This window comes from Lampetra fluviatilis, chromosome 12, assembly GCF_964198595.1.
Source record: "Lampetra fluviatilis chromosome 12, kcLamFluv1.1, whole genome shotgun sequence".
In the NCBI taxonomy this organism is placed as follows: domain Eukaryota; kingdom Metazoa; phylum Chordata; class Hyperoartia; order Petromyzontiformes; family Petromyzontidae; genus Lampetra; species Lampetra fluviatilis.
In genome coordinates this window covers 10,500,456-10,527,038 of record NC_136286.1, presented here as the reverse complement: position 1 = coordinate 10,527,038, position 26,583 = coordinate 10,500,456, and the positions used below count along the sequence as shown (strand labels likewise).

Below are 26,583 nucleotides of genomic sequence, written 5' to 3'. Positions count from 1 at the left end.
TACATAAAATGATATTATAAACACACTATCTTAAAAATACAGCACCATATTTTAACACTAAAGCAGTCACTGACTCGCAACAACTTGCAATCATAAGTGACAGAGTTAATTTCGGGTAAAATCAATGAAAATGGGGTATGCCGATAGCATAAAAATTAGATGTGATAGAGCAAATCTGAGATCAGATTTGGAATCGGCACCCTGAAATTAGTCTAAAACAGCTGCAAAAGTCCAGGCCAGAAAAAAATGTTTTTTTTGACCAGTGTAATTGGAATGCATCGAATCTCGTCAGATCTCAGAAGCCCAGTGTTTGAGGACCGCCCACGCTGTGGGCATCAAGAGGGCACTGCAGCAAAATCCATTGTTGCACTTTACTTCTATACTCCAACACCTATAGACCCCGCCTTCACCAACCCGCAGTGAACAGCGTGGGGAAGTATGGTCCAATAACTCCCACGTCAAGCGCAGCGTAGGAAGGCCCTTCTGCAGTGGATTGACGAAAGGAGGGGGCTTTACATGTGCAAATGTTGATACACAAAACTGTGTTTGATGTAGTGATGATTATAGAAGTTGAATGTGTACCTTGCATCACAAAGGTATGTTGCACACAGCTGCAATAAAATAAAAGACATGAAAAACAGAAATCATCATAAGTGAAAATTGTGTTTTGGTTTGTAGTCTTCTCTTTGGAATGATGTGCCAGAGAGTAGAGCACTACGCGAACATATTGATCTTTCGTTTTGATGTAACAGGATAATTTTGCCATCAAGTTTAATCATTATTGGGTCAGACCCATTCTATCCACGTTTGTGCATATTTTTTTCCTGTGCTCATGGTTACAACCGGTGGAGTAAGTTTTTTTTAGCAATACAGTCCTGAGTAAAGTTTTTGACTGAACAAATTACCTTCGGGCTAAGGTTGTCTTCTTCCAATATTTGTGGCAGAAAAAAATAGTGGTTTATGTGTTCTCTGTAACTTTTGCTTCGTTTTGTTTAAACACTATTTACAAATAATAGTTGTGGTCACTTGCATGTTGTTTCACAGTATATCCTCAGTCCATGATGGTCACCCACTTGTGTCCAGTCATTACCCAAGTTTGACCTTCTGATCAATTATATTGTCTACAGTTTTATTATACAAGTGTGACATTTGCATTCATGGTCGTTGTCTTGTGCACACTTAAGACTTATTTTGCCTTAACTTGCTCAGAGATAGACGCACAATACTGCACTCCGATGTCCTTTCGGGATGGACACCGCAGGATTAGCTCCCGGTATGTGGAGCGAAACATCAGACATCTTGCCAAATGACACCAGGTACAACCCACAAACACATTGGAGAACCACACCGTACAGCACAACCATGACGAACCTACGCAGTAGGTGCAGTACCTACCAAAGTACAGTTATGAATTTATCAAACTCTACGGTTATTTCGGTAAAGTCACGTAGATAGAAAATTAATAGATCACGACGTTTCGATCGCAACACAAGCAACCGTCATCAGTTCTCCTGCTGTGTTTGTTTCACCTGATGACGGTTGCTTGTGTTGCGATCGAAACGTCGTGATCTATTAATTTTCTACCTATGTGACTTTACCGAAAGAAGCAACGAGTGGATTCCTGCAGTCACGAAAGGTTCAAATCAAAATTAATCAAACTGCACGGTTTCCTTTTGCACCAAAGATGTCCTGCCCGCTCGACTGCGATGTCACCTGAAACACATTCCTGCGGAGGGAGCTGGTAGGAACGTTGGGTTGCTCGGTCAATGGCCAGGGTCAACGGTGGCGTGGTGTATTCCGCAAATATGGCCGACTGTGAGGGCGGGCACAAGCCGGCGTGAGTAGGTTAAACGTTGAGTTTTATAAGGGCACCACGGGGTGACCAGCCCCTCCCCACCCAGCCCCACCCAGCCCCACCCTCCCCACTCAGCCCCACCCTCCTCTCCCCACCTAGCCCCTCCCCACGCTCCCCACCCAGCCCCTCCCCACCCAGCCCCTCCCCACCCCTCCCATTTTTGGATGCACGACGGACGGACACAATAATCCCCTGTGGGCTGGTGTAACCAGGAGGTTCCGACCAGTAACACTGTTGCTGCATTCAGGACAATTATTTCTGTACAAGATTATCCTCGCGAACCTTTACATATATGTATGATCATACTGGCTTCTTTGTTGAAGCCGACATTGTGCAATATTTGTTTTACGTTCAACTCGTTTGCTCTGTAAAATTATTTACTTTTCGAACACTGACTCAATGGAAGTTTTCCTCTTGCCTTTTTCCTGAGCAAATGTTGATGGTGCTTTATACAATTCCTCTTATGAGTATAAATTACTGTAAAGTATTATAATGCAAATACTGACTGCGTTATGTACACGGACAAAAGTGCATGTTATCGCTCTAATACTCGTGTGATTCTGTATCAACCAAATCGGGTAACATACACCGTGCATTGGGTAAACCCTTCAATTTGAAATGCATTTAGAATGTGTTTAATGGGATATAAATGCCTGTTAAAAGGTTCCATTGAGAAAAAGCAGTCCATAATGGGTAAAATTATCCTCCACAGTGGAATCTAAGCCTACATGCTGCATTAGACATTAAATAAGCTCGTCATCTTGTGTGATGGTATGCTGTGAGGGCAGAGTAAAACATATGAATTATGTTAAACATTAACATTCTTTTGCCTCTTAAGCACACAAAGTGGACTTTTTACAGACCTACATTTATGTTGGAAAAACGCAGTTTTAAGGATATTCCAAACAATCTTCAATTACTAATTCTTTTTTGTGATGGCAGGATATTCTGGCAGTCAATTTAGCCTTTTCATGGATAATCTATCTTTAATATACAAAAAACCAAAACCTTATCTTACATGACCCTAAGGCGTCTTTGAGAAAAGGAAAAGTAACTTTAGCATCCTGCCAGCTCATTCACCATGGTGAGCACAGCCGGTTTAAGGAGGATGTTGACAAATGCATTTATACTGACCTGATTACTCGCCTTAAAAATGTCTCAAGTTTAAGTGACTCAAGTTAAAACATACCACAGCTATCTATATAATGTCCACAATGTCCACAATTCTTACTACATGGAAACGGTAGCCATACGTGTGTATGTGAATAACTTTTAGGTAACCGATCCGTTAAGGCAAGATGGGTGTGCATTTGAAATGTTATATCAAGGCATGCACATATGTCACCAATGATTCATTAGTAATGAGTATGGTCTGCTTGTGTCACGGACCCATAGGATTAGGTGTTGAGGTTTTATTCCGTGTGCAGCCACAGGACTAATGCAGATTAAAGGTAAATCCTATAAAGAAAAGGATTTTCCTCATACAATTTCAAGAGGGCTTCTCCCTGGGTATATTTGACAAGTGCTGATAGATGTTTAAAGAAAAGTTGGGATTTAATGAACCTGAAAGAATATCCACCTAATCCTACTTTTTTCCTAATGTTACATTAATGTAAATTATCCGAGTAAAATATGCAAAGCCAATGAGGCTAGTTATTTAATTGTTCCTGAAAATGTCTATCTAAATAAAAAATGGTGTTCAGGTAGTGCATAGACTCTAATGTACAGCACAAAAAATATATTTCCAGTTAGCTATGCACAATGATTATTGTCACAATGAAGGTAAAGCCTCAGTTTGCAACTGTGTATAATGTTGGTAACATTGTTATAGTGCACTGCATAAGCACACAATTCACAATCTCTTATCAAGCGTCAATTTGGTGTATTTTTTTAGGGGCGATTAGGTGTAATTTTGGAGACCTTTCAGGAATGTATTTCCTAAATAAAGCCTATAAGCACACGAGTGCAAATACGTGATGCTTCAAAAACACGTGTCTGTCTATCTCAATGTGAGCAACAGAGACGCAGAGACACACACAGACTTGGAGAGACACGAGTCTCTTAACTCTTTTACTGGTAGGAACCACCTGGTTCCACCAGCCCACAGGGGATTATTGTGTCCGTCCGTCGTGCATCCAAAAATGGGAGGGGTGGGGAGGGGACGGGAGGGTGGGGCTGGGTGGGGGGTGGGGTGGGGCTGGGTGGGGAGGGGCTGGTCACCCCGTGGTGCCCTTATAAAACTCAACGTTTAACCTACTCACGCCGGCTTGTGCCCGCCCTCACAGTCAGCCATATTTGCGGAATACACCATGCCGCCGTTGACCCTGGCCATTGACCGAGCAACCCATCGTTCCTACCAGCTCCCTCCGCAGGAATGTACTACTGTGGGTGTTGGTGGCTAGCGACGTCTTCTGCACAAGCCCATTTACAAAAATAGTGTTTTCATCTCTGCGTAAATATGCCTTCATCTCGTTCTCTGCATCTATTTCCCTCCGTCTGTCTCCATGTGTGTCTCTTTGTCTCCGTGTTTGTCTCTGCGAGTGCATTCGTGTCTGTGTTGTCTCGTGATCATAGCAAGTGCTGCCCGTGCACTTGCTTTGCTCACAGACATTTTTTTCATTAAATAGGTTTGCGGATAATCGTGGGTATTGGGAGTAATCTGCTGTGCAACTCCTCTTATCCACAGGAAAAAACTGCGAAGTATGAGTAACCTGCTTCGATATGCAAGATGGGTAGAATGTTGGATAACCAGCAGATAAAAAGAAGGAACGGGACCATGGATAACATTTTTTTGCGGACGCTGCAGCTGCCATGGATAATATTTAAATGCTAAGTGAAATCTATCTTTTTTTTACGTGGTGTATCTGACCTACTTAACACGATATTTATATATGCTATATTATACTAAATAACCTTTATATATAATGTATCTTTTTTATATTAAAGTTATTAATTTTAAGGTAAAATTCCTTAGCTCAAAAACGAGAGGAAGAGGTTGAGGGGGAAAAACATGTCCCGTTACTATGATATACATGTAAGATACCTGTTTGCAGAGTGAATGTAATGTTTTGCCAAGATCCGCGGAAATCCACTTTACCAGGTAATGTGGGGAACGAACGTTGCCGTTATATAATTATCAGCAGATGTGTACACGATTTTTTCTCCACTCATCCGTGAGGAAAATTACGGATAATCGCAGTTGATAGGATATATTTGCTGACAAACTCCTCTTATCCATGAACAAATTGTGGATAATAAGTCGTTCCACAAAGCAGGATGGGAAAATCTGCGGATAATAGCAGATAACAGGAAGAATAAAGCGGTGCATAACATGCTTTTTGAGGACCCTTACAGCTCATGTGGTAATAGGAGTCGTGGGTAAGTAGGCTTGGGGGATAAGCCGAGTTCGGCAAAAAATTCACATTCTTGGGTAAGTAGGCTTGGGGTTAAGCTGAAACATGTATATGAATTTACATTTTCCACCTCCGATTAGCACGGTTGGCTACATACAGTGCGAAAGAAGTTCAACATGCATACACATTCTTATGTTGCTGAAAAGGCCCTGCTGGCTAAAGAAAACGGAACCTTGAGCAGGAACGGCAGGTAATGATACATTTGATTAGCCGATTTGTTTAACACCAAATTTGCATGTGCAGTACTGTAATATGGATTAAACGTGGCTTTATTTTGAAAAGGGCAAATTGCTTGTATTAGTGTATGAAAAGCAGTACATTTCTTAAGCAATTAAATGTCGAACGAGTTGAACATTGAGAAAAGCGGTAATGTGAAACACTACATATTGTTGTACAGTCGCATATCCGACCCGCTGGGGACTGAGGTATAGTCGGATAATTGACGTGAAAATGTTGGACATCTGAACATGTGTCGACAATTCCGGTCACACAATGCATAAATGTGAATTTATTTTAAAAAATCACAAATTGCTTTAACATGAGACACTGCCTCACTGCACATTAGACGTGAGCGAATGTACGTACACAAGACTAAGACGTTGCAGTTTGTGAGAAGGTCAGATTTGTGAACATCTATAGAAAGTTACACAGTGCACACACACTGCAGCGGGCGTGGGCGCTGAATTGGCCGGGCGGATGTGGACTTGTACTGTATTAAATGACATACATTATTTTATTCAATTTTTCTTACTAAACTTGCCTACAGATTTGGCATTGAGACTGAACTTTAGTATACATCCAGCAAACCAATATTCTAGCCATGGACAATGCAGGTATGTATAAATAAGCTTCGTGTAGAACTCTTACGATTGGCTCTTTGCTTTATGAGGGCTATGTGGGTGAAGGGTGATGTCTCAAGGGCATGGGGGAGCTGAAGTTGTGGTGAGGGACAATATGCCCTGGTCTCTTCCCATGGGCACTCTTACATCTTGGCCAAAAATCACGAGTGAGCAAACTATAAATGATCTGGAGTTTCCTAACCATGTACGCTGCACGCAGGTTGTGCATAATTGCATTGAGATACTGAAAACATTAAACAGGGGGAAAAAAGTCGTTGAAAAATATATGGCTGTTAAACCTTTTAGCCACCAATTTACCAAATACAGTAAAGTGTATGGGAGTAAACTCATAAACTAACTTTGGTAGGATTCAAGGTTGATTTGGCTCTTATCATATGGGAAAAGTTTTACATAGACCAGTTGTGATCAACAGCTTGAGTAGAGAATACAGTGTGAGAACCCAGCCTTTAATTGTTAACTTCCTTACATATCATGGCGTAATGGCCACAATATCAGCTGTTCTGGTAACACAGTAGGATATAATCCAATAAGGGCAATGCCTGGATGAAAATTCACATTGTAGTACTGGCAGGGATTTTGTGGTTGTGGTGTTGTGGAATAGAATGCCACGTTTAATGGATATGTAAAGTTTAGACAACTACTACTAAAGTACACTTTAATCGTGAAAGAATGCCATTGTATCTAAATTAGTTTAAGAGGTACGGGGGCCGTGAAGGCCACGCTGATGTCTGCTGAGCCTCTTGGAAGGGGGTACGCGGGTGACCACGATGGCGAGATGTTAACTCCCTTGCCTTGGTATACAGGAGGCCGTGGGTTCGATTCTGACCATGACGATTGTATATTTGGAGTTTGCACGTTCTCCCCGTGGTCCCGTGGATTTTTCTCTGGGTCCTCTGGTTTTTCCCTCCATATTTAGAGTCGGCGTTCGTTTACAGTATTTGGCTGCCATAAATGTACACGCGATGATACGCCACTTCGTTGAGCTATCATTTGTGGCCATGTCGCTTCTGAAAAAAGAGCTATATCGCTCAGTGGGCCTTACCTGGTAAAAAAGAGTTTGTTAGTTTTAGTTCGACGAAGAAAGGTACCGAGCGGGGGGGAGGGGGTGAAAGGGTTTTCGAGGGGGGTGAGGGGTCACGTCACACACTTGGGAGGGCACCTGGTGGTGGGGGAGACGGGAATGTTGGAGGTGGGCAGGGCGTCTCAAGGTACCTCCTCCAGTTGTATAAACGTTAGGAGTGTATCATCATTGAAGGTACAATATTTACACAAAGGGTGTGCCATTGTTTATTAGAACATACAACTATAACTCGAGAACCTGGGTAATCCAGTTAGTGCAGTACCATAGTGCTATAATATAAGCTGTTTTACGTTTGTGTCGGGCGTTAACATTTATCTGGCAAAGTGGCCCAGCGGCAGAGCGAGGTGGCTCAGAGTCTGAGAGGTTGAGAGTTAAAATCCGGGTTGGACGTTGACTCAGCCCATCATCCTTCTGTGGTCGATAAAATTGGTACCATTTCGTGGGGAAGTCTGTATTCATTTCAGCAAGAAATCACTCTTAAATCTTGACTTAAAGCTTTCGTGACAGCAGGAATTCATATGAAAACAATAGTAGTTCTTTGTTATTTTTTGTTATTTTCTTTTAACCAATCTTCGGGACTTTACCGAAAGACCCAAGAATATGAAATCACTCTTACTTTTTTGCTTAACACTTAACTTTCCTTATATATTTTAGATTTTTGAGAACACTTCCCATGACTGTATTGTCAGATTAGTCTGAGAACGCATACCATAAAACCCTGTTTTTTATGGCTGGGTGTGGTGGTGTGCCTGTAACCCAGTGACTTTGAAAAGGGTTGATGGATCACACTGCAGATCATATCCATGATACATCTACGTACAGGTAAAGAGCTTCCCATGGCAACAAGTATGGCAAGTAGACTGCATCTATGAGCAGAGTGGCTAAACATACTCCCCTTAAACTTCATTAGCACTCCAATCCAGCTAACTTTGTTAACATAATTACACGTTTTACAATTGCTGTATTGTACAACACACCCTAAAAACAATCATGTTTAAAATATATATATAATACCACACCACTGATTCACACTTCCTGTTGAGCAATTCATTTTTTCCTAAGAATGTAAATGGAGAAAAGCATCCACCAGTAAGTGGATAGTGAGGAACTGCAGGTGTGCTCATTCACGGGACTTGAGGATTTGTCCTCTGTACCAACCGGTCTGCTTTTGTTAGTTTGCTAAGCTGCAACTTTTGCTTGAACTATGGTTACCACATTGCATTAATCATTAACCACCAATGTGTTTGTCCCTTTCATTGACCTCAGCTTCGTGATTTTCTCTCCAACACTTACATCATAGTTCAATGTAACCAGATTGTGTAGTATCCAGTAAAGGTGGAGCCCCGCAATTACTCTCTCACCCCTGCTGGTCGAAGGGCCTCCACTGGAAGGAGTCCGAAAAGCAACACCTAAAAGGGATTTTGGCCTACTCTTCCGCACTGGTCAGATGTCTTGGAATAGGTGGGAATACCCACACTTTACCTCACAAGATGTGATCTGTCGATGGCCTGTGTTGTAACAACCATTTGCGTAAACTGCTAGGTAGACAGCAGTTTACGGATATGGTATGACTTCCATCATAACTGTATTGTACTTAACTGTGCTTAATTCGTGTCCAATTAATATACAAATACAATGACGTAAAAAATTCATAGCGGATCCAAATATAGCCGCATCTCACTGGACATTTAGTTGAAATGATTGTCAAACTCTGTTTATCTGGAGTATATGAGCCCAAGGGTATCCCGGTTCCAAATATCCGGGGGGCCCAACCGGGGATTCACTCGTTTATCTGGGGGACATGATCCACACATCACCCCAGATAATTGGGAAAAAATTCCCAAAAACTCCGTTTATCCGTAGATTCCGACCCACCACCCCCGGGTATTTGGAAGAGCCCCGCCCACCCATCACACGTGGACAATGACGTCACAACAATGGGGCGTGGCCAGCAGCAAGGGCACGGGGACCCTCGAGGGCATTCTCTGACGTGAAGTTTTACGACACAGAACGAGGTTGCGGCCATCAGGCGCTTGCCCCTCAATCACCAGTCATGCGGGGTCTCTCCGAACATGGTATGGGAAGGGAGCTGGCTCGCCATCCCACGTTGGGAGATACCGAGGGACTTGCACCTCAACGATGCAGTGAGGACAGAGCTGCAGGCGGTGCTTGGGGTCTGCTCACCCACTTTACTCTGGATAACCGCAGATATTTGGAGGAATTTCCCGAATAACGCCCATTTATCCGCGGTCTCGACTGCAGATAATTGGATGGCTACGCCCCTTGGATGTTTGGAGGAGAGCACTTGCTTTTTGCTGACCACGAATTGACTGATAATCGGGTCATCGATAAATAGAGTTTGACTAATTACATTATTTTGTCACTGGCACAAATGCGATAGTGGTGTTAATACTTCAGCCTCTAAAGTGTTTGCATAATTAATTATAACATAAAAGTAGTGGACCCAGCAGTGACCCTTGATAAATCAACTACATTCGTGCTGATGCAAAGTACCTTGCTGATCAGTCGCGTCCTCTGCTTGCCCTTTAGAGACCAAAGCCACGTTAAAATGCACCATTTGGTTTTCGACTCTTGAGCCAACGCTGCAGTGGGACTATTTAAATTTTTTGTCTTTCTCTGTTGTGTCTGACACCAGGAGCTTTCGTTCTTTTTTTATTGTAATGAATCCTGTCAGAGCAATGGTACCTTAGGAAAGATCGAATGCATTCACTGTACTCCTATTTGATCAAATTAGATTGTACAACTATTCAAAAGGCATCTCCACAGCCTTTCACTGCATTTTATGTGTATTTTAAGGACTGTATATACGAAACAATGCATAGTTATATACACCTCTGTTTACCCATGATACACATGTGTCACTTTTTTCAAAATACATGGTGAGCTGGAGATGCATTTAAACTCTATGTAAATTATAATTCTATTGAAGTGATCACTGCTTACCAATTGCTGGATAAAGCACCCCTCCCCACACCCAGGGGCTGTTTGACCATACTTCACCATGCTGGAAAGTGCAGGTTGGTGAAGAGGGGGCCCTAAGACTGGTTCAGATATCACTCACCACTGACATTTCGCTGTGGCCAGGATTCAAATGTGGGTTACGGGGTTTATTGTACAGTGTGATAACCACTGTGCCACCACTCCACCACTATTAGATGATCTAATTGAATTGAAATTCCAGAATCTGTATTCTGTAATATGAATGGCTGCGCAGGAAAATGTTTCTACAGGGGGACAGTATTTCCTTTTCCGTGGAATAAACATTGCACTGTACTTTAATTTGCAACCACACTTGCAAAATCGATGGTGCCAGTTTTCACAGACCATCTTTCTCCCCCTTCCTCTTCAACCTACAATCCTGCTGGTCTCCCCAATTGTGCCTGGGTGTGTGGGAAGGTGTGAAAGGTCATGTCATTAATTTAACAATTTCAGGAGTTGAGGCACAAGAAGGCACAATGTAGTGAATAGCCACCTTAGAAGTGTTGGGCCTGAATATCAAGCAATGAAACAGGTGTCTTGATAATTTACTGCATTGCTTCTGAGACATCATTTCACATCGGTGTGGCATTGACTGATTGCTTTCATACAAGCCAGAAAAGAACAAAATATGAAGACATTTAAGGGTTTTTAAGAGACCCAAAAAAACCTTTAATTTCCATTCCAGTGATATTTCTTTACACAGTTTCTGAGCACAAGCCCAGTAGCCCCAAAGCGTCAAAAGGCCAGTAACAAACAGTAATGGGTACTGTATACAATACTACACTGCACGACAATTAGGCAGAAGAGTATAAGAAATAATTAATGATTTCAAATAGCCATAATGCCTATATTTACTGTTTTCATAATGAAGTAAGTCCTGAAGTTGATTTGACCTTTTACAGTGTATGGAAGTCCTAGGCAGGACATGGGTGCTGCGTTGTGCGTCATCTTTTTCAAAATGGCTTGCAAATGACAGAACGTCGTGTTATTTAAACCTTTGCTGGACATTGTGTATACACTCGTGTGTTGTTGGCCGTTGACCCACAAATCCGAGACCATCACCCATTAATAGCTCTGAACGTTGATGTCAGGCCTTGCTGTGCAGCCTCTCACCACTGAAGCATTGCAAGCAGATGGCATTCAGTGACCCACTGTAACTAAAATAATACGTACAAGTCATAAAAAATTGGTGACGTAAAATTGCAGTCTATAGACTACAGTAGATGGACTTGTGTTGCTAACATAGGCTTAGAACACGATGGCAGAACACTTGCAGGTGAGTCCTTAGCTACACAACTAAAATAACAAGTTAACTGTATACTTTTTAATTATATGACTATAAATGGAAACATTGTACTCTGCTTAATTGTTATTGTAAACACGAGATGCTGCTTTTCCAAAACGCTGTACTCGAGCCAAAGAGAACTAATTGGGATGTTTCTCCGCTAGTCGTATGATCTTTTAAAAAGCTAAATATATCATCTACTTCAACAATTATTGCCATTGTTGCTTATTCCAGCTTCCTTTCATAAGAGCACACTCATTACACACCGAGTGATTGCCACAAATGAACCGCAACACCTTGCTGATCTCGTCAAGGAGCATAAACCATCACACGAACTCTGGTCATCCTCGCAGCGGCTTTGGGCTAGCCATCGAACAAAGACGGTCACTGCATCACGTGCTTTCAGACGCACTTTTACGGCCATCTGGAACGCTCTTCCGATATTAGGAAGCCACTGGAGCTATGCACTTTTAAATCTAGATTGAAAACTCATTTCTATAACAGTTTTTTTCTGTTTTAGTTTGTTGTCCTTCCCCCGCACCTCCGATTAGCACGATTGGCTACATACGGTGCGAAAGAAGTCTACATACACATACATAGATTCCTGAAATATCCGAGAACGTGCCATACAAAGACTTTACAGTCAATAATCAGTAACAGTGAGTTGTGCATGTACATGGTATTGCTTGTTTTTTTCCCCTAAAAGCAAACAGAAGCAAAATAACAGACAACATAATGCCAGCAAATCAAAGAACCATCGAATGATTACATACAAATTTTCAAAGGTAGAGGAATTCTTTTATAAAATTGATCATTGACATTTCCAAAATCAAGGAAGCAACTGTCGCAAAAATTGATCCACCAGAGCCACGAATCATTCCTTCTTATCAACCAAATTGCCCTTAAACCTCTGGTGGTATGTGCCCTATACTTGTAAACTGTTTTGTACACTGCAGGATATGTTAATGTATGTGCATTCATTCACCAGCAAATTTCAAATCGACATGAGTATATAACAGAAGAAATATAATGCCAACACTGAGGCACACTAATGGATGTCAATATTTTGTAAAAGTTTTTTTTTTTAATGTCACTTTTCTTACCCATGAAAGCCTCTCACTGAATTTCATGAATCGTTTTCAGCAGGGATCCTGCCAGGTTTTCGCAGTTGAGAGCGATGACTGTTTCACGTACAGTTCCGATTGATACATTTTTTGGAAATGTTTTCAGTACTTTGGCAAATTTGAATCCTGACGTTGGCAAACAATGGCGCCCTACCCTTGTGAATGACTCCACGGCATCTTAAAACGTCCACTGTGAAGCCGACGGCGAGGATTGTATGGTCAATGTACCCAGCAGTATTAATCTGAGTGGCCGCTGGATAATGAACCGTGAACCTCTGTAAACAAGTGGAGAATGCGTTACAGGTAGGCCATGTCGCCACCCCTACCTAAGACTAGTCCTGTTCGCCGCTCCAACGATACCTTTGGCCTGTGTTTTGAAACTATTTGGTTGTTAGGCTGGATAAATAATTAATAAAGAATGTAAAGGGAAAAAATGCGGGTGCAATAACTGAGGAATACAACGCAAATGTTATTTTCAAAAAACAGGTTTGTAATTACAGCGTATTCTGAAGAGATGACAACAGCAAAACCTTCCCTCTCACGGGTTTAGCTGGTCGCAGTTTCACGCCAAATTTATTGAGGTATGGTCCACCGATCGCAGCCTTGCGGCTCGACCATTCGCGGTTGACCGCGAGATTCCTGTACGCATCGTCAACTGAAGTGCTCGCAATGATTCTGCCGTGGCTGAACACACGCGCACCATCTTGTCTCCCAAGTAGTCCATCGCAGGTCCTGGTGTAACAGGCCGTAGTATACCCACAGGCCGTAGTATACTCGGGGTTAAAACGGCCTAGGCTAGATTATACCCGGGTATATTATGGCCTAGGCCAATTTATACTCTGAGGTATATTATGGCCTAGGCCAAATTATGCCCCTCTAGGCCAAATCATACCCCCATTATAGTAATAGTGTTGAGCAATATACACATGAATTACTAAATTTTTCCAACATTTTATTTAAAACTGTACTACACAGACTTTGATTGCTTCAACCAGAAAAACTTTAATAATAACCCGAAACCTAAAAATGCTTCAATTGATCAAATTGAGATTCTTACTTCCATTTGTACGCTTTTTAGATATCGATTGAAGTTCGTTGTCGGCTGTTATCTGTATGAATAATTGCCTTTGAACTTTCACATGGGGCATATTCTGGCCTGGAGGGGTATGGTCTGGCCGAGTCTAGTTTAAACCCCCGGGGGGTATAGTTTAGCCTAGGACACTTTATCCCCCCGGGTATACTCTGGCCTGGCCCAAACTATACCCGGGTTTAATCGGGGCAGGGGTTATTTTAGCCTGTTACACCGGGTCAAACGGTGTTCCCAGCCTCCATTGAGCCAGTGATGTTCAACAGCACGATTTTTCTTGCTGGATCCTTGTACAGTACTGTACACAACATTAATTTGGTACACTACATGAATTGTTTTAATTATATACTTTTACTCTACAAGTTCTACGTACACCATTGGAACCTTATTTGCCAGTAGAAAAATATGATAATTGGTTTTTTACCCTTTTACCTGGCAACACTAGAAAATATTAATCTTATTTTACATTAAAATTCTTTCTGTTTAACGTTTGGGTTCATGTAGGATAACGTAAAGCAAAAGGAGTGTGGTATTGCTAACCATGAACCGGAACCCCTTGTTTTCCCATTTGCCTTTGAGTTTGCGGATTGCAGATTTGCCAATTGTGGTGATTTTCACGAACGTAACCCCTGCAGTGGGCAAGGGTTTGCTCTACTCGATGGATAATATTCTTCTCCAGTTTTATATGAAGTCATGCAGTGCTGAAATAAATAAAGACAGAACAAATTACAGCACACTCCATTTCAGGAATAATTTTCCCAAGACACCCGGTTGAAACATTGTTTAAGTTAACTGTCCTTTCTCATGTCTTCGCCTGTGTGACGCCCACTTTCCCAAGGCCAAGTTTAGTTTCTCCCTCCCGATTTATCACGTAAATATTTTGGGATCAAAAGGCCTCCTGCAGTTTCTGTCTGCTAGCTTGTATTTGTTTTTGCATTTTAAATTAGTTTTACAGTAGGAGAACGGTATAATAAAGTACTCTATAAATAAGCGCACTACATGATGATGAAAAGGCATCCTTAAGAGAAGGGTGCACTTGGTGATATTTCATGAATACTGATTTAGCATCGAGATATTTATTTATTGTTAAATACCACACCAATATAAGAGTAAATATGAAATATCCAATTTTTCTGCTGTGTCGTATTTTCCTTTCGTTCAACCTCCCATCCTGTGTTTAACTATGAGATATAGTGGCAATGCTGGCATCCATGATGTGATATAACCGTTTTGGGTTGCATTAAAGCCCAACAGCTTTGCGTTACTCGCTCCGTCTCTGATTACAATTATTAAATTTCTTATCTACAGGAAGCCATTAAACAGTCACTGAAAAATCGAATTAACATCAACTGGAAAAAATATTCTATTTATTGACCCGACAGTAGATCTCAATTGAACGAGTTCAAGTCCAACATACTCTATTTATAATATTTCATAGCACCGAGACCCCTACTGCGTGGTTGTAACATGTAAGGTTCAGTTGCCAATGCTTCGAGAATTACGGAGGCAGCATAGCCAGCAATAGCTTTAACTCTATTGACATGACTTTTTGTTTTTGGTGACTTTGTTCGGATTTAAAAAAGATCCCACAGCTTTTGGCTCTGTCAGGTTTATTTGAGCGTGTCCCACAGATGTTTATAGACTTTGCCAGAAATGTAACATAATGTGCATCACAGAAATATGAGTATGAAGATGGTAGTATTCACCCCTTCCTGTAATGTACGGTACCGGCGTGTGTCATTTTCCTGTTTACTCAATAGTGTGTTCTCTTTTGTTAAGCCATGACAGACCTAATGCCAAGGTCAAATGCTATTCATAGCGAATGTAGTCATCATTACAATCGTAACAGTAAAAAATTAACATTTCATTAAAAACAACACCTGCTATGAAGAACATAAATCGGTTATTCTCAGTAGGATTGTTTTATTAGGGGAACCGTATACAGTGCAGCACTGTATTGAGTGAAATAGCTTTGTACGAATACCCGTTACGTTTCACAAACTATATCCCGATTTGTCACGTGTTTGTCGTGGTAATATCATCACAGAACATGTAGCCCACAGGTTTTTGTCCATGTGCCCCATTAGTGGGTTTGCATGGTAAACATTCGGTGATCGACGACAAGCGAAAACATGAATTCTATTAAAAGTTTTTTTTGTTGTTGCGTGAAATCGTTTATAAAACGCAAGTCCAGTGCGTTGCCGTTGTTTAAACTTGGTTGTGGAACTCGGCTCTGAAAATAGAGTGGATGACGAGCAGTGACGTGCCACAACTCCTCTGCTGTCTCCAATGGTGACATTTGTAGTGGGTGCCGAGCGGTTATTTTAGACCAAGCAGCTTGGTGCTAGAGGCTCTCGCTGGTTAGAGTGAAAACGACAACACGGATCTCATGTTAATGATGGCGTACTAAAAGAAGAACATGTAACTTTGATTTCTGAAGTTATATTTTTTTGTGATAAAAGCAGGTAACGTGGGGGAGCGGTGGTACAGTGATTGGCGTGCAGCACTATGAATCCGGTTATCAGAGTTCAATTCTCGGCCATGGCTAACATCTGTCAGGCGGTTTCCTTTAACCAGGAGATTAAATAAACCCATTGAGACAGATTAAACATTGCCTCTTTTGGAAGCGTGACAAGGATTACATCAAGTAATTTTCAGTACTTTACATAGAATTTTTTTTTTTAAACCTTAAAAATATAAGAAAGACTGCCTTTCACAATAATATATGATATTGAAGGTGAGTTTCACTGAAAAAATTTTTTCCAAGAAATATGTAATTTATGGAAAAGAAAGTGGCCATATTAGGCAAATACTGTAGAGGCAACTGAGAAACGTGCAGAAAATGTGTGAAAAGGTCAACAAATTGTCTTTATGGCAGCCAGAAAACATTCAAACAAACACGGTCTAATCAAAAACATTTATGTATAAAGTTGTTCGTCGAGCGATCTAAGAACCCGGTATTGCCCTCAGCGAGAGGGGGGGGGGCTTCTTCACAATTCTGCACTGATCAACGTAGTGAGGTTTGGTCAAAAAATATCCATGACCAATATGTGGGGGGGGGGGGGAGGTCTTCATCCATCAGTCGATTGAGAATGGCTGATATGTTTGTTGTATTATTTGAAAAGCAGATTCTCGTTTGGCAGGCTTTAATTTGAGCCACATGGCACCTCATCAGTGTTCATGGAATGGCTACATAGGCGAATGTGTTCGTTTCTCGGCTCTAGCTAGCTTGGTCACATGAGCGTGTCATAGTAATTAATCATTTATTGCCTTAAACTCAGAATAGTGTGGTCAGTGCTGACAATGTAACGTCGGTGCCTCATCACTATAAAGAAGTCCACAATACTAACCTGATTTTCAACCAGATTGCATTTGCTTAGAGCCCTGGATATCTCGATGGTCTTTTAGAAGTCGCTGACCTCGGCTGATGTGTGTTTGTGTTCGTTGACACAGATCGCTTGGATTTCCATCTCATTTTGGATTGTTGTCAACAGTGCCCGAGCATTTTCATTCAAACTCCATGCCTCCTGTGGGTAAATGCTTGCTATTCAACTGTACATGCTGTGATCAACAAATATTGCTGCCGCACTGTTTGCTTATAGTGCGGAACACGGAACACAACACAGTCCATTCTCAACTATCCGTGGGCAGATTAACGGCGCGCTTAGCCAAAATAATAGTGAAGAAATTATTTGCCGTATATTTTCGCATGCTGGTGTAGGTATTCGCTGCTCTTCACTCATGAGACAGTCTGTGGCTCAGTGTCCACATAAGTTGACCTCTTTTAAGATGCCAAAAAAAGACAATTCTGTGCCCCTCGACATGTATGGGTTGCAAAATCTGGCTGTGACGGTCCCACCTGATGACAGAGACTTGTGTTGCCTCCGAAACGTCGTAATTTTTTATTATTTTATTATTTATTAATTTTAATTTCATTTTTCTACCTACGTGACTTTACCGAAAGGTACTAAGAGTATGAATCCTTGCAGCCAGTAAAGCTTCAAATCTAGAACTACATAGCCTAATTTACATACACGGTGCACTATCTGTGTTTTTCATTTATCCGAGCCCCCTATTTCCCTGGTTAATTGACTTAGCTCTACAACTGCCTTTTCGTTTTTAGTAAGACAACAAATCTGCTTTTCTGTTTAGTACTGTACTGAATTCTGAGTGCAGTTCGGTATGAGCTGTTCACAGACTGTGGGATCTAATGCCACAATAAATGCTCGTACGCCTACACAACTCGCGTAACAATTGCACCTCAAATTGTGTGAATAGCAGAGGAGTTTTGCTTGGAACTGCTATGACTCAATATATTCTAAATTTATACGGAAATATTACAGACTCGCTTGTAAATGTTGAATGTGCTTATTGTTGTTATGCAGAGGATGCCACTGCTCTGTAGAGTGATTTAAATTGTATTTACTTTCATCAACAGTCAATATGACGTCTCTCACATTATCTCGCCCGATTCCTATTCTTAGTTGTATTTAATTTTTATTTTCATTCCAGCTCTTCCTCCTTTATACATGGCTTTGATCATTTCTCTATATGTTTTTAAGGCCTTGGGTTTGTGAGAGCTTGTAGGATGACATCGGTTTCCACTGAATAACATTCTAAATCGTGTCTAAAAAGGCAAGGCATAGTTTTTTGTTTATTCTTATTATTTTTTAAACCTATCTACGTGACTTTACCGAAAGACCCAAAGAATATATTATGAATATGCATAATTGTCGAAAAATGGTTAGTTATCCTACAAGTTAACCATTTCTGTATTCTCTTCTCTCATGTACTTCATCAAAAGTTAATATGCATGTTATAAGAAGATAATTGTCCAGTAATTGAACCTCATGGCGGGACCCGGGGTCCCGAATAAAACGGAAGTCAAAATCGACATTAATTAATACATTTTTGGCGACTCCGTCCCACCGCGCACATAAACGCCGCAACCCGCCTGGCGCGGATCATTCTGTTGTCATGTCATGCGAGCGCATCAAGGACGAATGTGCAGAAAAAACAAAAGTTTGAAACTTTCTCGTGTAGAGCTCATCGAGAGGAATAGATTGGCGTATCGTTCGTCTTCAACAGACATAAAATGACGTCGCAACGCAGTTTATGTGAGAGCCGGGGGCTTATGGGACCCCGGGGTCCCGCCATAAGGTTCAATTGTTCAAATCAGTTGTGTTAATCTTTTTGTATTAGAAAAATTACATTGGAATAATTCCGGAATTGAAGGTACAATAATACATTTCTGTGTACACATTTGGTAAATAGGCCTGATAATTTTGGTCCAACAACTGGTCCCACTTCTTTAATTTCTACCTCGTTCCAGAGCCTTCCCTATTGTGTACTGCATTGAAGTTAAAATGTGTTTTTTTTACAATGCAAACCACTGCTTTTTCTATTATTCCCAAATAATCTCATTGGGGTTAAAGTACTGTTGCAGTCCCCTTGCCAATGATCATAACCTCCATTAGGGTTTTGACCACAAGGGTACAGATGGTTGTGCTAAAATACCACTTCTGTGTCTTAATATAGGTTGCTATACAGCATTATGGTAGCTGTTAAGCGAGTCTCCAGGGGGTTCGTAACGTTGACCTTTGTTGTAAAATACTTAGAATCGAAAAGTGCTTCAACACAATTGAAACTCACTGTGGTGATGCAGAGCATTATGGGTTTAAAAATAAAAAAAACAGGATAATATTACTGCGTAGCTTTTTGCAGTCAACATTTCACACAAAGTGCTTGCCACAAATGGACCAATACCTTGCTGATGTCGACGAGGAGGATAAACCATCACGCCAATTCCGATCATCCTTGCAGCGGCTTTTGGCTGGCCATCGAACAAAGGCAGTTACCGCATCGCGCGCTTTCAGATGTCCTTCTATGGCCATCTGAAACGCTATTTCATTTGATATTTGGAAGCCACTGGAGCTATGCACTTTTAAATTATCTAGATTGAAAACTTATTTCTTTGGAATTGCTGTTTGTGTTTAGTTTGTCCTTCTCCCGCTCTTACGATTAGCACGGCTGACTACGTACGGTGCAAAAGAAGTTCAACATACATCAAACACTGGCAGCAGCCAAAATATACTACGTGTTGAGAGAGAGCATGAGCTGCTCAATGCAGGTCCTGAAGATACTGTAAGCACGTGTAGCGAAACGTCAAACATCTTGCTAAACAACATGCGGTGCAACTCAAAAACACATGAGGACAATGTTATCGTGGTCTGGAATGTCAATATAGGCTGATGGATGAAAAATATAATTTATATGTAAGTTGAGGGACAGGTCTGTTTATTTTATTGCAGTACATAATGTTCAGTATAGCATATGAAAGGGTATTGAATTAATGCGTTTATATATACTGCAAATGGATTTATAACGATTTGAATAATGTGTATAAAATTTATTCGACAAAAACAACATTCAGAATTCACAATGAACGCTTTGTGGTGGTTATAATTACAATATTGTACTCGTAACCTATGAATGCTATATACAGTCAATACATTGGTCTGTATCATTATTTTATAACACGTTCCTTCGGAGTGGGCAGGTAGGAACTTGGTTGGACAGCGCATTCGTGCACGACAGGCAAATATGCACGACAGACAGACAAATAATCCTTGGTGGGCAGTGTGGAACCTGTTGTTCCTACCTGTATTAGGAGTATAGCAGTTGTGATGTTTTTACTGACACACATTTACGAGCTGCTATTTTACATTTCTCCACACAGTCAAAGTTACTAAAGCAAGAGTGTTGTTTGTGTGTGTCTGTGGTTTACGCAGTTCTGGCGCAGGCAACATTACATGGGCACTACGTGCTTTATACATTCACCCAAGCTGCACTGTGAACAGCTTGATGCGAGAGGCTGCCCTCATGTGCGGCATCTTGGCATCTGCTGCGCTCGTATCTTGAGACACAATGTAGGAACTATACTTGGAGGCTGTGTAAAAGGCTTGCAAATTTGGCCTTCCCATGGTAATATTTGGCAGAGTACCACGTTTGTAATGTGGTTCAAAAAAAGATTGCCTTAATTCATTCCGCTGGCCATGGCACAATAGTTAATTGAGGATTTAATCAGGTGTTGCCGTAAAGGTTACATGCATCTCTAAGCATTCACAACTGCTGCAGTGATGATGCACGTACAGTATTTTTGAAGTAAATGTAAATTCGGTATAAAAATATTGCGAAATGTAGATATCAGCATGTGTGACGTATTGAAAAAGTACAATACCCAATCCATCAACCGTGGTCTATCCACTGCTGGATGGAGCATCACCATCCCTCGCGGTTTTGCAATGCGGCAAAATTGCCCTTCGTGTTCACAAAGGTAAAACAACAAAACCGAACTGGACGTGTTAAACGGTAGAAGATGCCAAACACTGATTACTGGCCAAAAAAAAATAGAAAAATAATTGAAATAAATGATTGCACACGAGTGCAAAATGTAATTCATATTTTTTCAAGATAGGGGAAAAGGAGAGGGATGGGTGGGGGGGGGGGCTCAGGTTTTTTCTGTAAAGTCACGAAGGTAAAAAATTAAAATTAATAAAAGTAAAATAAAAATCACAACGTTTCGGAGGCAACACAAGCTTCCGTCTTCATTAGTTTAGCGTACAGCCCCATACACTCATCTGAGACATTTGAGAGGCCACGTGACAGCGACGTCCCATCCCCGTGCCCGTACACCCACCCACCCACGTGCGTGCGTGCGCGCGTGTGTTTGCATCTAAAATGACCAGCGCATTGGCAACTTGCAGGCTGGCAGAGCCGTCCTCTCCATAGCGCAGCGACGACGCTCTGAGCTATTCATGGGCACGGGCTCGCGTCCTGGGATTGGATCCAGCGACAGGCAGTCGGGCTACAAATACAAGCGCTCAAGGGATGTTCTTTCAGTGACCGCTCCGTAGCAGTTAATGAGTGTTACCTTGTGATTTGTTTTCTTCCAATTATCAGTGTTGGTTTTTTTTCTCTTCGTATAACATTTGGTACCTTGGTCAGCACTTTGATTGATTTCATCGACTGAAAAATATTGTCTGGCTGTAAACGTATCTCAACCGAGCTTGGTTTTCAAACTGATTTTAAAATAGCATGCGAAGCTTTTCTACAACTCCAGGCTGTTTTCATGCAAGGTAATACCAGCACTTGATAACCACACCATGAAACTTGTATATGGGTTACTTATTTGTTAACAGTATTTGGCTTTTTACGGTTCTGCGTCATTAAAAAATATTTTGCTTGATGTTAAACTGTTTCATGTAAAGGGGCACTCGGGTTTTAGTGTGCATATGTACGTGTTGTGAGATCGCAGCTGTGGATTTAACCTCGTAAAATGAAACTTGGATACACGGGTTAAAGGAGCAACAGCTACATGCTAAGACGTGTTTTTAAATAGCCTTCGCAATGATTGTTCCTTTTTAACATAATTCGTTATGGATCTTATTTTAAAAAATGTCAGAAAAAATCAATGGAAGGCGAATGTTATGATAATGAAAAACTATTCGAATGAATATCAACAAATCAATAGGACTACACTCATAGGAAATATATATTTGTTAATTCTTAAAACAGTTTTTTATTGCAGGTTTTACAGTATACGTAACCAAAAATGCCTTGAATGGTGATGTGTGTGTACACTGCTTTAACACCAATATTATCCATAATAGAGATTTTTGGGTTCGATCTCGTAAATATAAATGTGTCGTTAAACCCGCCACCACCCGACACAGCCAATTACTAAGATTTGTAACGTAAACAAAACATGTCAATTCGTACTAGTTCACCACACGGGTGCTTCACGACAAATGTATAATTACGTGACCTAACCCAAACAAACTGTTGTGTGTATGCTGTACATGACAGTTGTTTCCGGAGAGGGCTCTTTGAAGCATTTTAATGTTTTGCAGGCATAATATATTTAATACATCGACGTGAATTAATACATTCAAATATATTCAAGTAGTTGGTATCTTTAGTAAAAAAAAAACCCAGAATAGTTCTGCGCGGACTACTTTAGTAACATGACAAAACATTTTGACGACCCTTTGTAAAAAAAAACACATGCTTAAAATTACCTCTATCCGAGTGAAACATCTTTTTGCCCCATGTCGACTCCGTTGATAGGCCAATACGCCCCCGCCACCCCCCCAAAAAAAGTATTAACCAATTACATTTTGATTACTAAGCTATTATAAACGACAGCAAGGGCATTACATTAATTGCTTCTTGCATAATGATGCCACATTGCAGTTAAATGATGACCCCGGAGATTATGTAAAGAGAAGGGGGCTGCTGGCTGCTGTGGTATTGCACCCAAGTCTATCGTCAACTGGATCAAGCCCTCGGCTCCGACACGAAGGGTCGTTGTAATGGACTTGGGCACATATAGCGGAGAGACATTAGGCGTGCTCAATATACTGTGCTTGAGCACGGCCTACAAGACCTCCGCTAAAGGGAGCTCTAGAGAGTCCCCGTGTAGAGACCGTATTTGGCCTGCTGTTCCACACTGGCCAGACATCATGGAAGAGGTGGGAGTTCCCACACCTTTACCCCACCACACTGGACCTGCCAATCGTCTCACTATAGTGTTCACATTTAAGAGACTTGCCCAATATTTCAATTGGGAAAGGGAATCTAATTGGAGACCAGTGTGCTAACCATTACACCATGGCAGCTTCCTCTTATAGTATTTTAAGATATACGTGTTACCTTTCTTATATTACAGTTCTTTACTTTTACATATCAGTATACTAATAACAAAAGTCAATCATTTAGAACCGCTTTATCAACAGATGTACGCCTACCTGCCATATGCCGTGTCAGTCACGAGGATTTTTTTTATATATACCAACCGTACCACACTGGGTTGGTGAAACGGGAGCCCAAAACCAATTCATATATCACTCGTCACTGGCGTTAGCCATGACTGGGAATCAAATTTAGGGAAAAGGATTCTTAGCACAGTGTGCTAACCACTGTGCCACCACTCCTCCCAAACCCACACAGATGTGTATATATAGTATTTTATATAATGTACAGTGCGGTACTTGCATGTACACCTGTGTACATCGTAAGGGCCTTCCCGCTTTGATCACACAGCATTTGCGTCCTACATCCCATCATCTACAGTAGCAGACGCTCAGTCACTTGACCACTGAGAAATGAAGAGCATCCGAGGGGCAATGCATAGTCAAAATTCCATCTGTAAGTACCTGTTAAGAGATGAAGCACAAACCAGTTCCTTTGTTCTAGTCAGGGATTGAAGCAGCTTCCAGTATTAACTGCTCGTGACGAGCACTGGGTTTTTACAGAATGTTTTTTTTCAGTACAAAGTCTTCCTTTTACAATGTTGGTGTTTTCTTCCGGCAGGCTCGAGGAAAGGTATGGGTAAGATAAAAAAAAGTGTTTTTAATAAACGTATGTAAAAATATACGCAAGTAAAATGCTGCGTTATTTGATTGTTAACTTTATGGGTCTCATTTAGATTCAATAAAGCCTTTTCTCAGTTTTTAGCATACTTTCGTACGTTAAAAAGATTGTACGCTTGCATGTGAAATGTTTAAAGGTGCAGCCCTGTAATTTCCTGCCTACGCCACTGTTAATGGAAGGGGCTGCCGTACGGGGGGGGGGAGATTTAGAGAGTCCCTCTAGAGTCCAGAAAGGGCTCGCTACTGTTCCCCCGCTGGACAGACATGGTGAAAGAGGTAGGGGAGTGCCCACACTTTACCCCACCGCATGCATGACTTGCCGATCGACTTAACTGTGGTCGTACTACCCATTTATACTGCTGGGTGAAATGTTTAATGAGAATGAATTATAGCCGTGGTTGCCTGTCTTTGTGTGTTGCGTGTGTGTGTGCATGATAGCGGTGGTGGTGTAGCGGTTAGCGCGCTGCGCTACGAATCCGGCAACCTGAGTTCGATTCCCGCTCACGGCCACCAACACCAGTGACGATTATCTGAACTGGTCCTGGGCCTCCTCTAGGTCAACTCAACCTCTAATGAGTACCTGGTGCGGTGTGCAAACATCGCCACTGGGGAGACAAAGGCAGTCTGGCGTGGCGCTGGCCACCCACCACCTCGTGTGCCGTGCCAGCCTTCATAGGTGCACGCTAACAGCACTTGCCCCAACAGTCTGTGAAGGCTATACTGGTGATCTTTGTCTTTGTGTGCGTGATAGGATGTGCCCTGCCAACCTCTGCAGCACCTCTGTCGCATCATGGAATGTCCCTCACTGCAACTGCTAAATAGGCGCATCAACCACAACGAACAAATTTGGGAGCTGGCTGGATAACACGAGAGAACGCTGTACTAAATCAGCAGCACCTTCCTCAACGGCATCTAGGAATATATCTTCCCCATTTTATACTGTTATTGAGCTCTGTGAGTTTAGCTTTAAATTGCATAAATAGTTATATTGAATTACACTGACTTGATTTAGTATAAATATATTAATCGCTGGATCATTTAAATGTTAAAAGTAATCCCTTTTATGTAAAAAAAAATTGAGTTAGCAGACGTTTTCTAACAAAAAAAGGAGAAAAGAAATACATTTAATTGCTGTTTGGGCGTTTTATTTTTAAAGGAACACTATAGAAATATTTTAATACACTTCCTAGATCGTTATTTGAAAGTTAAGTTGGAATCTTATGTTATAAACTACTTTTAATAAAACCTCAAACTAAATCTAGCAATATCTGGTCTTGGGTGTTAAAAAAATAAAGATTTAGTCTAAGTATAATTATTATCACTTGTCATTACTGTAATAATAAGTGGACTCCACTTACTGGAATAAACACTCGGACGAAGATTATCTTTCAATAATAACAGGCTTAGAACCTCAACAATTTAGCTTCTGGCTTTGAACATCTGAGAAGTAGAGCGAGTCAGTGCCGACAACTGCAAAGTTGCGTTATAATCCCAAGTCACTGTAAGAAATCCCATCGCCAAGATGATGCTAACAGAGTACATGTGGATGGTGATCGTTGGCTTCATCATAGCCTTCATCCTCGCCTTCTCCGTGGGCGCCAATGACGTGGCCAACTCGTTTGGCACGGCCGTGGGCTCCGGCGTCGTCACCCTCAAGCAGGCCTGCATCCTGGCCTCCATCTTCGAGACGCTGGGCTCCATTATGCTGGGAGCCAAAGTGGGTGAAACGATCCGCAAGGGCATCGTGGACGTCGACCTGTACAATGAAACTGCGGAGGTGCTCATGGCCGGCGAGGTCAGCGCCATGGTCGGTGAGTACTTTCACCACGCGCACGCGCTGCCCCCATTTCAGCTGCAGCTCCTGCTTAAACTAAACTATATTTTGTCAATTTTATCAGGTCTGATCCACTGAGATATGAAGCTCTGTTTTCAGAAGTGGCCTGGCCACAAATGATAACCCAACGAAGTGGCTTGTGGAAATTTATAGCAGCCAAATACTCTAAACGCATGTTGATTCTAAATGTGGAGGGGAAAACCGGAGGACCCAGAGAAAAATCTACGCCACCACGGGGAGAGAGACACGCACACTCCAAATATACAGGCGTCAGGGTCGGGATCGAACCCACAACCTCCTGTATGCCAGGCGAGGTAGTTAACATCTCGCCACTGCGGCGTCCTTACTAATATTGTGCTTGGTCGACATAGGGTCACGTCGCGCCCTCAACCCTAGCCCTTTACTCGCAAGCAGTCCATCCCTCCAGAGCTGTGAGGCCCATGTCCAACTCCGTCAGGTGTGACGAGGCCAGGCAACTGGGCACTTCCAGTCGCCACTTCGTCTCACTTCCCCACCTCGACTTGACACCGAGGTGTCGGGCGGCATGGGCCTGGGGTGTTTTGTTGGCATCCACCTGACATGGCTGAACAGCAATGATCGCCTCTTGGAAA

General features: G+C 41.8%; 1 protein-coding gene across 3 annotated transcripts in view; it reads left to right on the top strand.

The window, feature by feature from the left end:
• Positions 1 to 26,583, top strand: part of LOC144935161 (sodium-dependent phosphate transporter 2-like) — a 76,646-nt gene that overhangs the window by 11,222 nt on the left and 38,841 nt on the right. For 2 of the 3 annotated variants that reach the window (XM_078861623.1, XM_078861621.1), the window contains exon 2: positions 24,890 to 25,949. In XM_078861623.1, coding sequence (XP_078717749.1) covers positions 25,661 to 25,949 — 289 coding nt within the window. In that variant the 5' untranslated portion in view covers positions 24,890 to 25,660. Of the gene's footprint in view, positions 1 to 21,577; positions 21,844 to 24,889; positions 25,950 to 26,583 lie in introns of those variants that run through there. The other variant, XM_078861622.1, reaches the window with a different exon arrangement.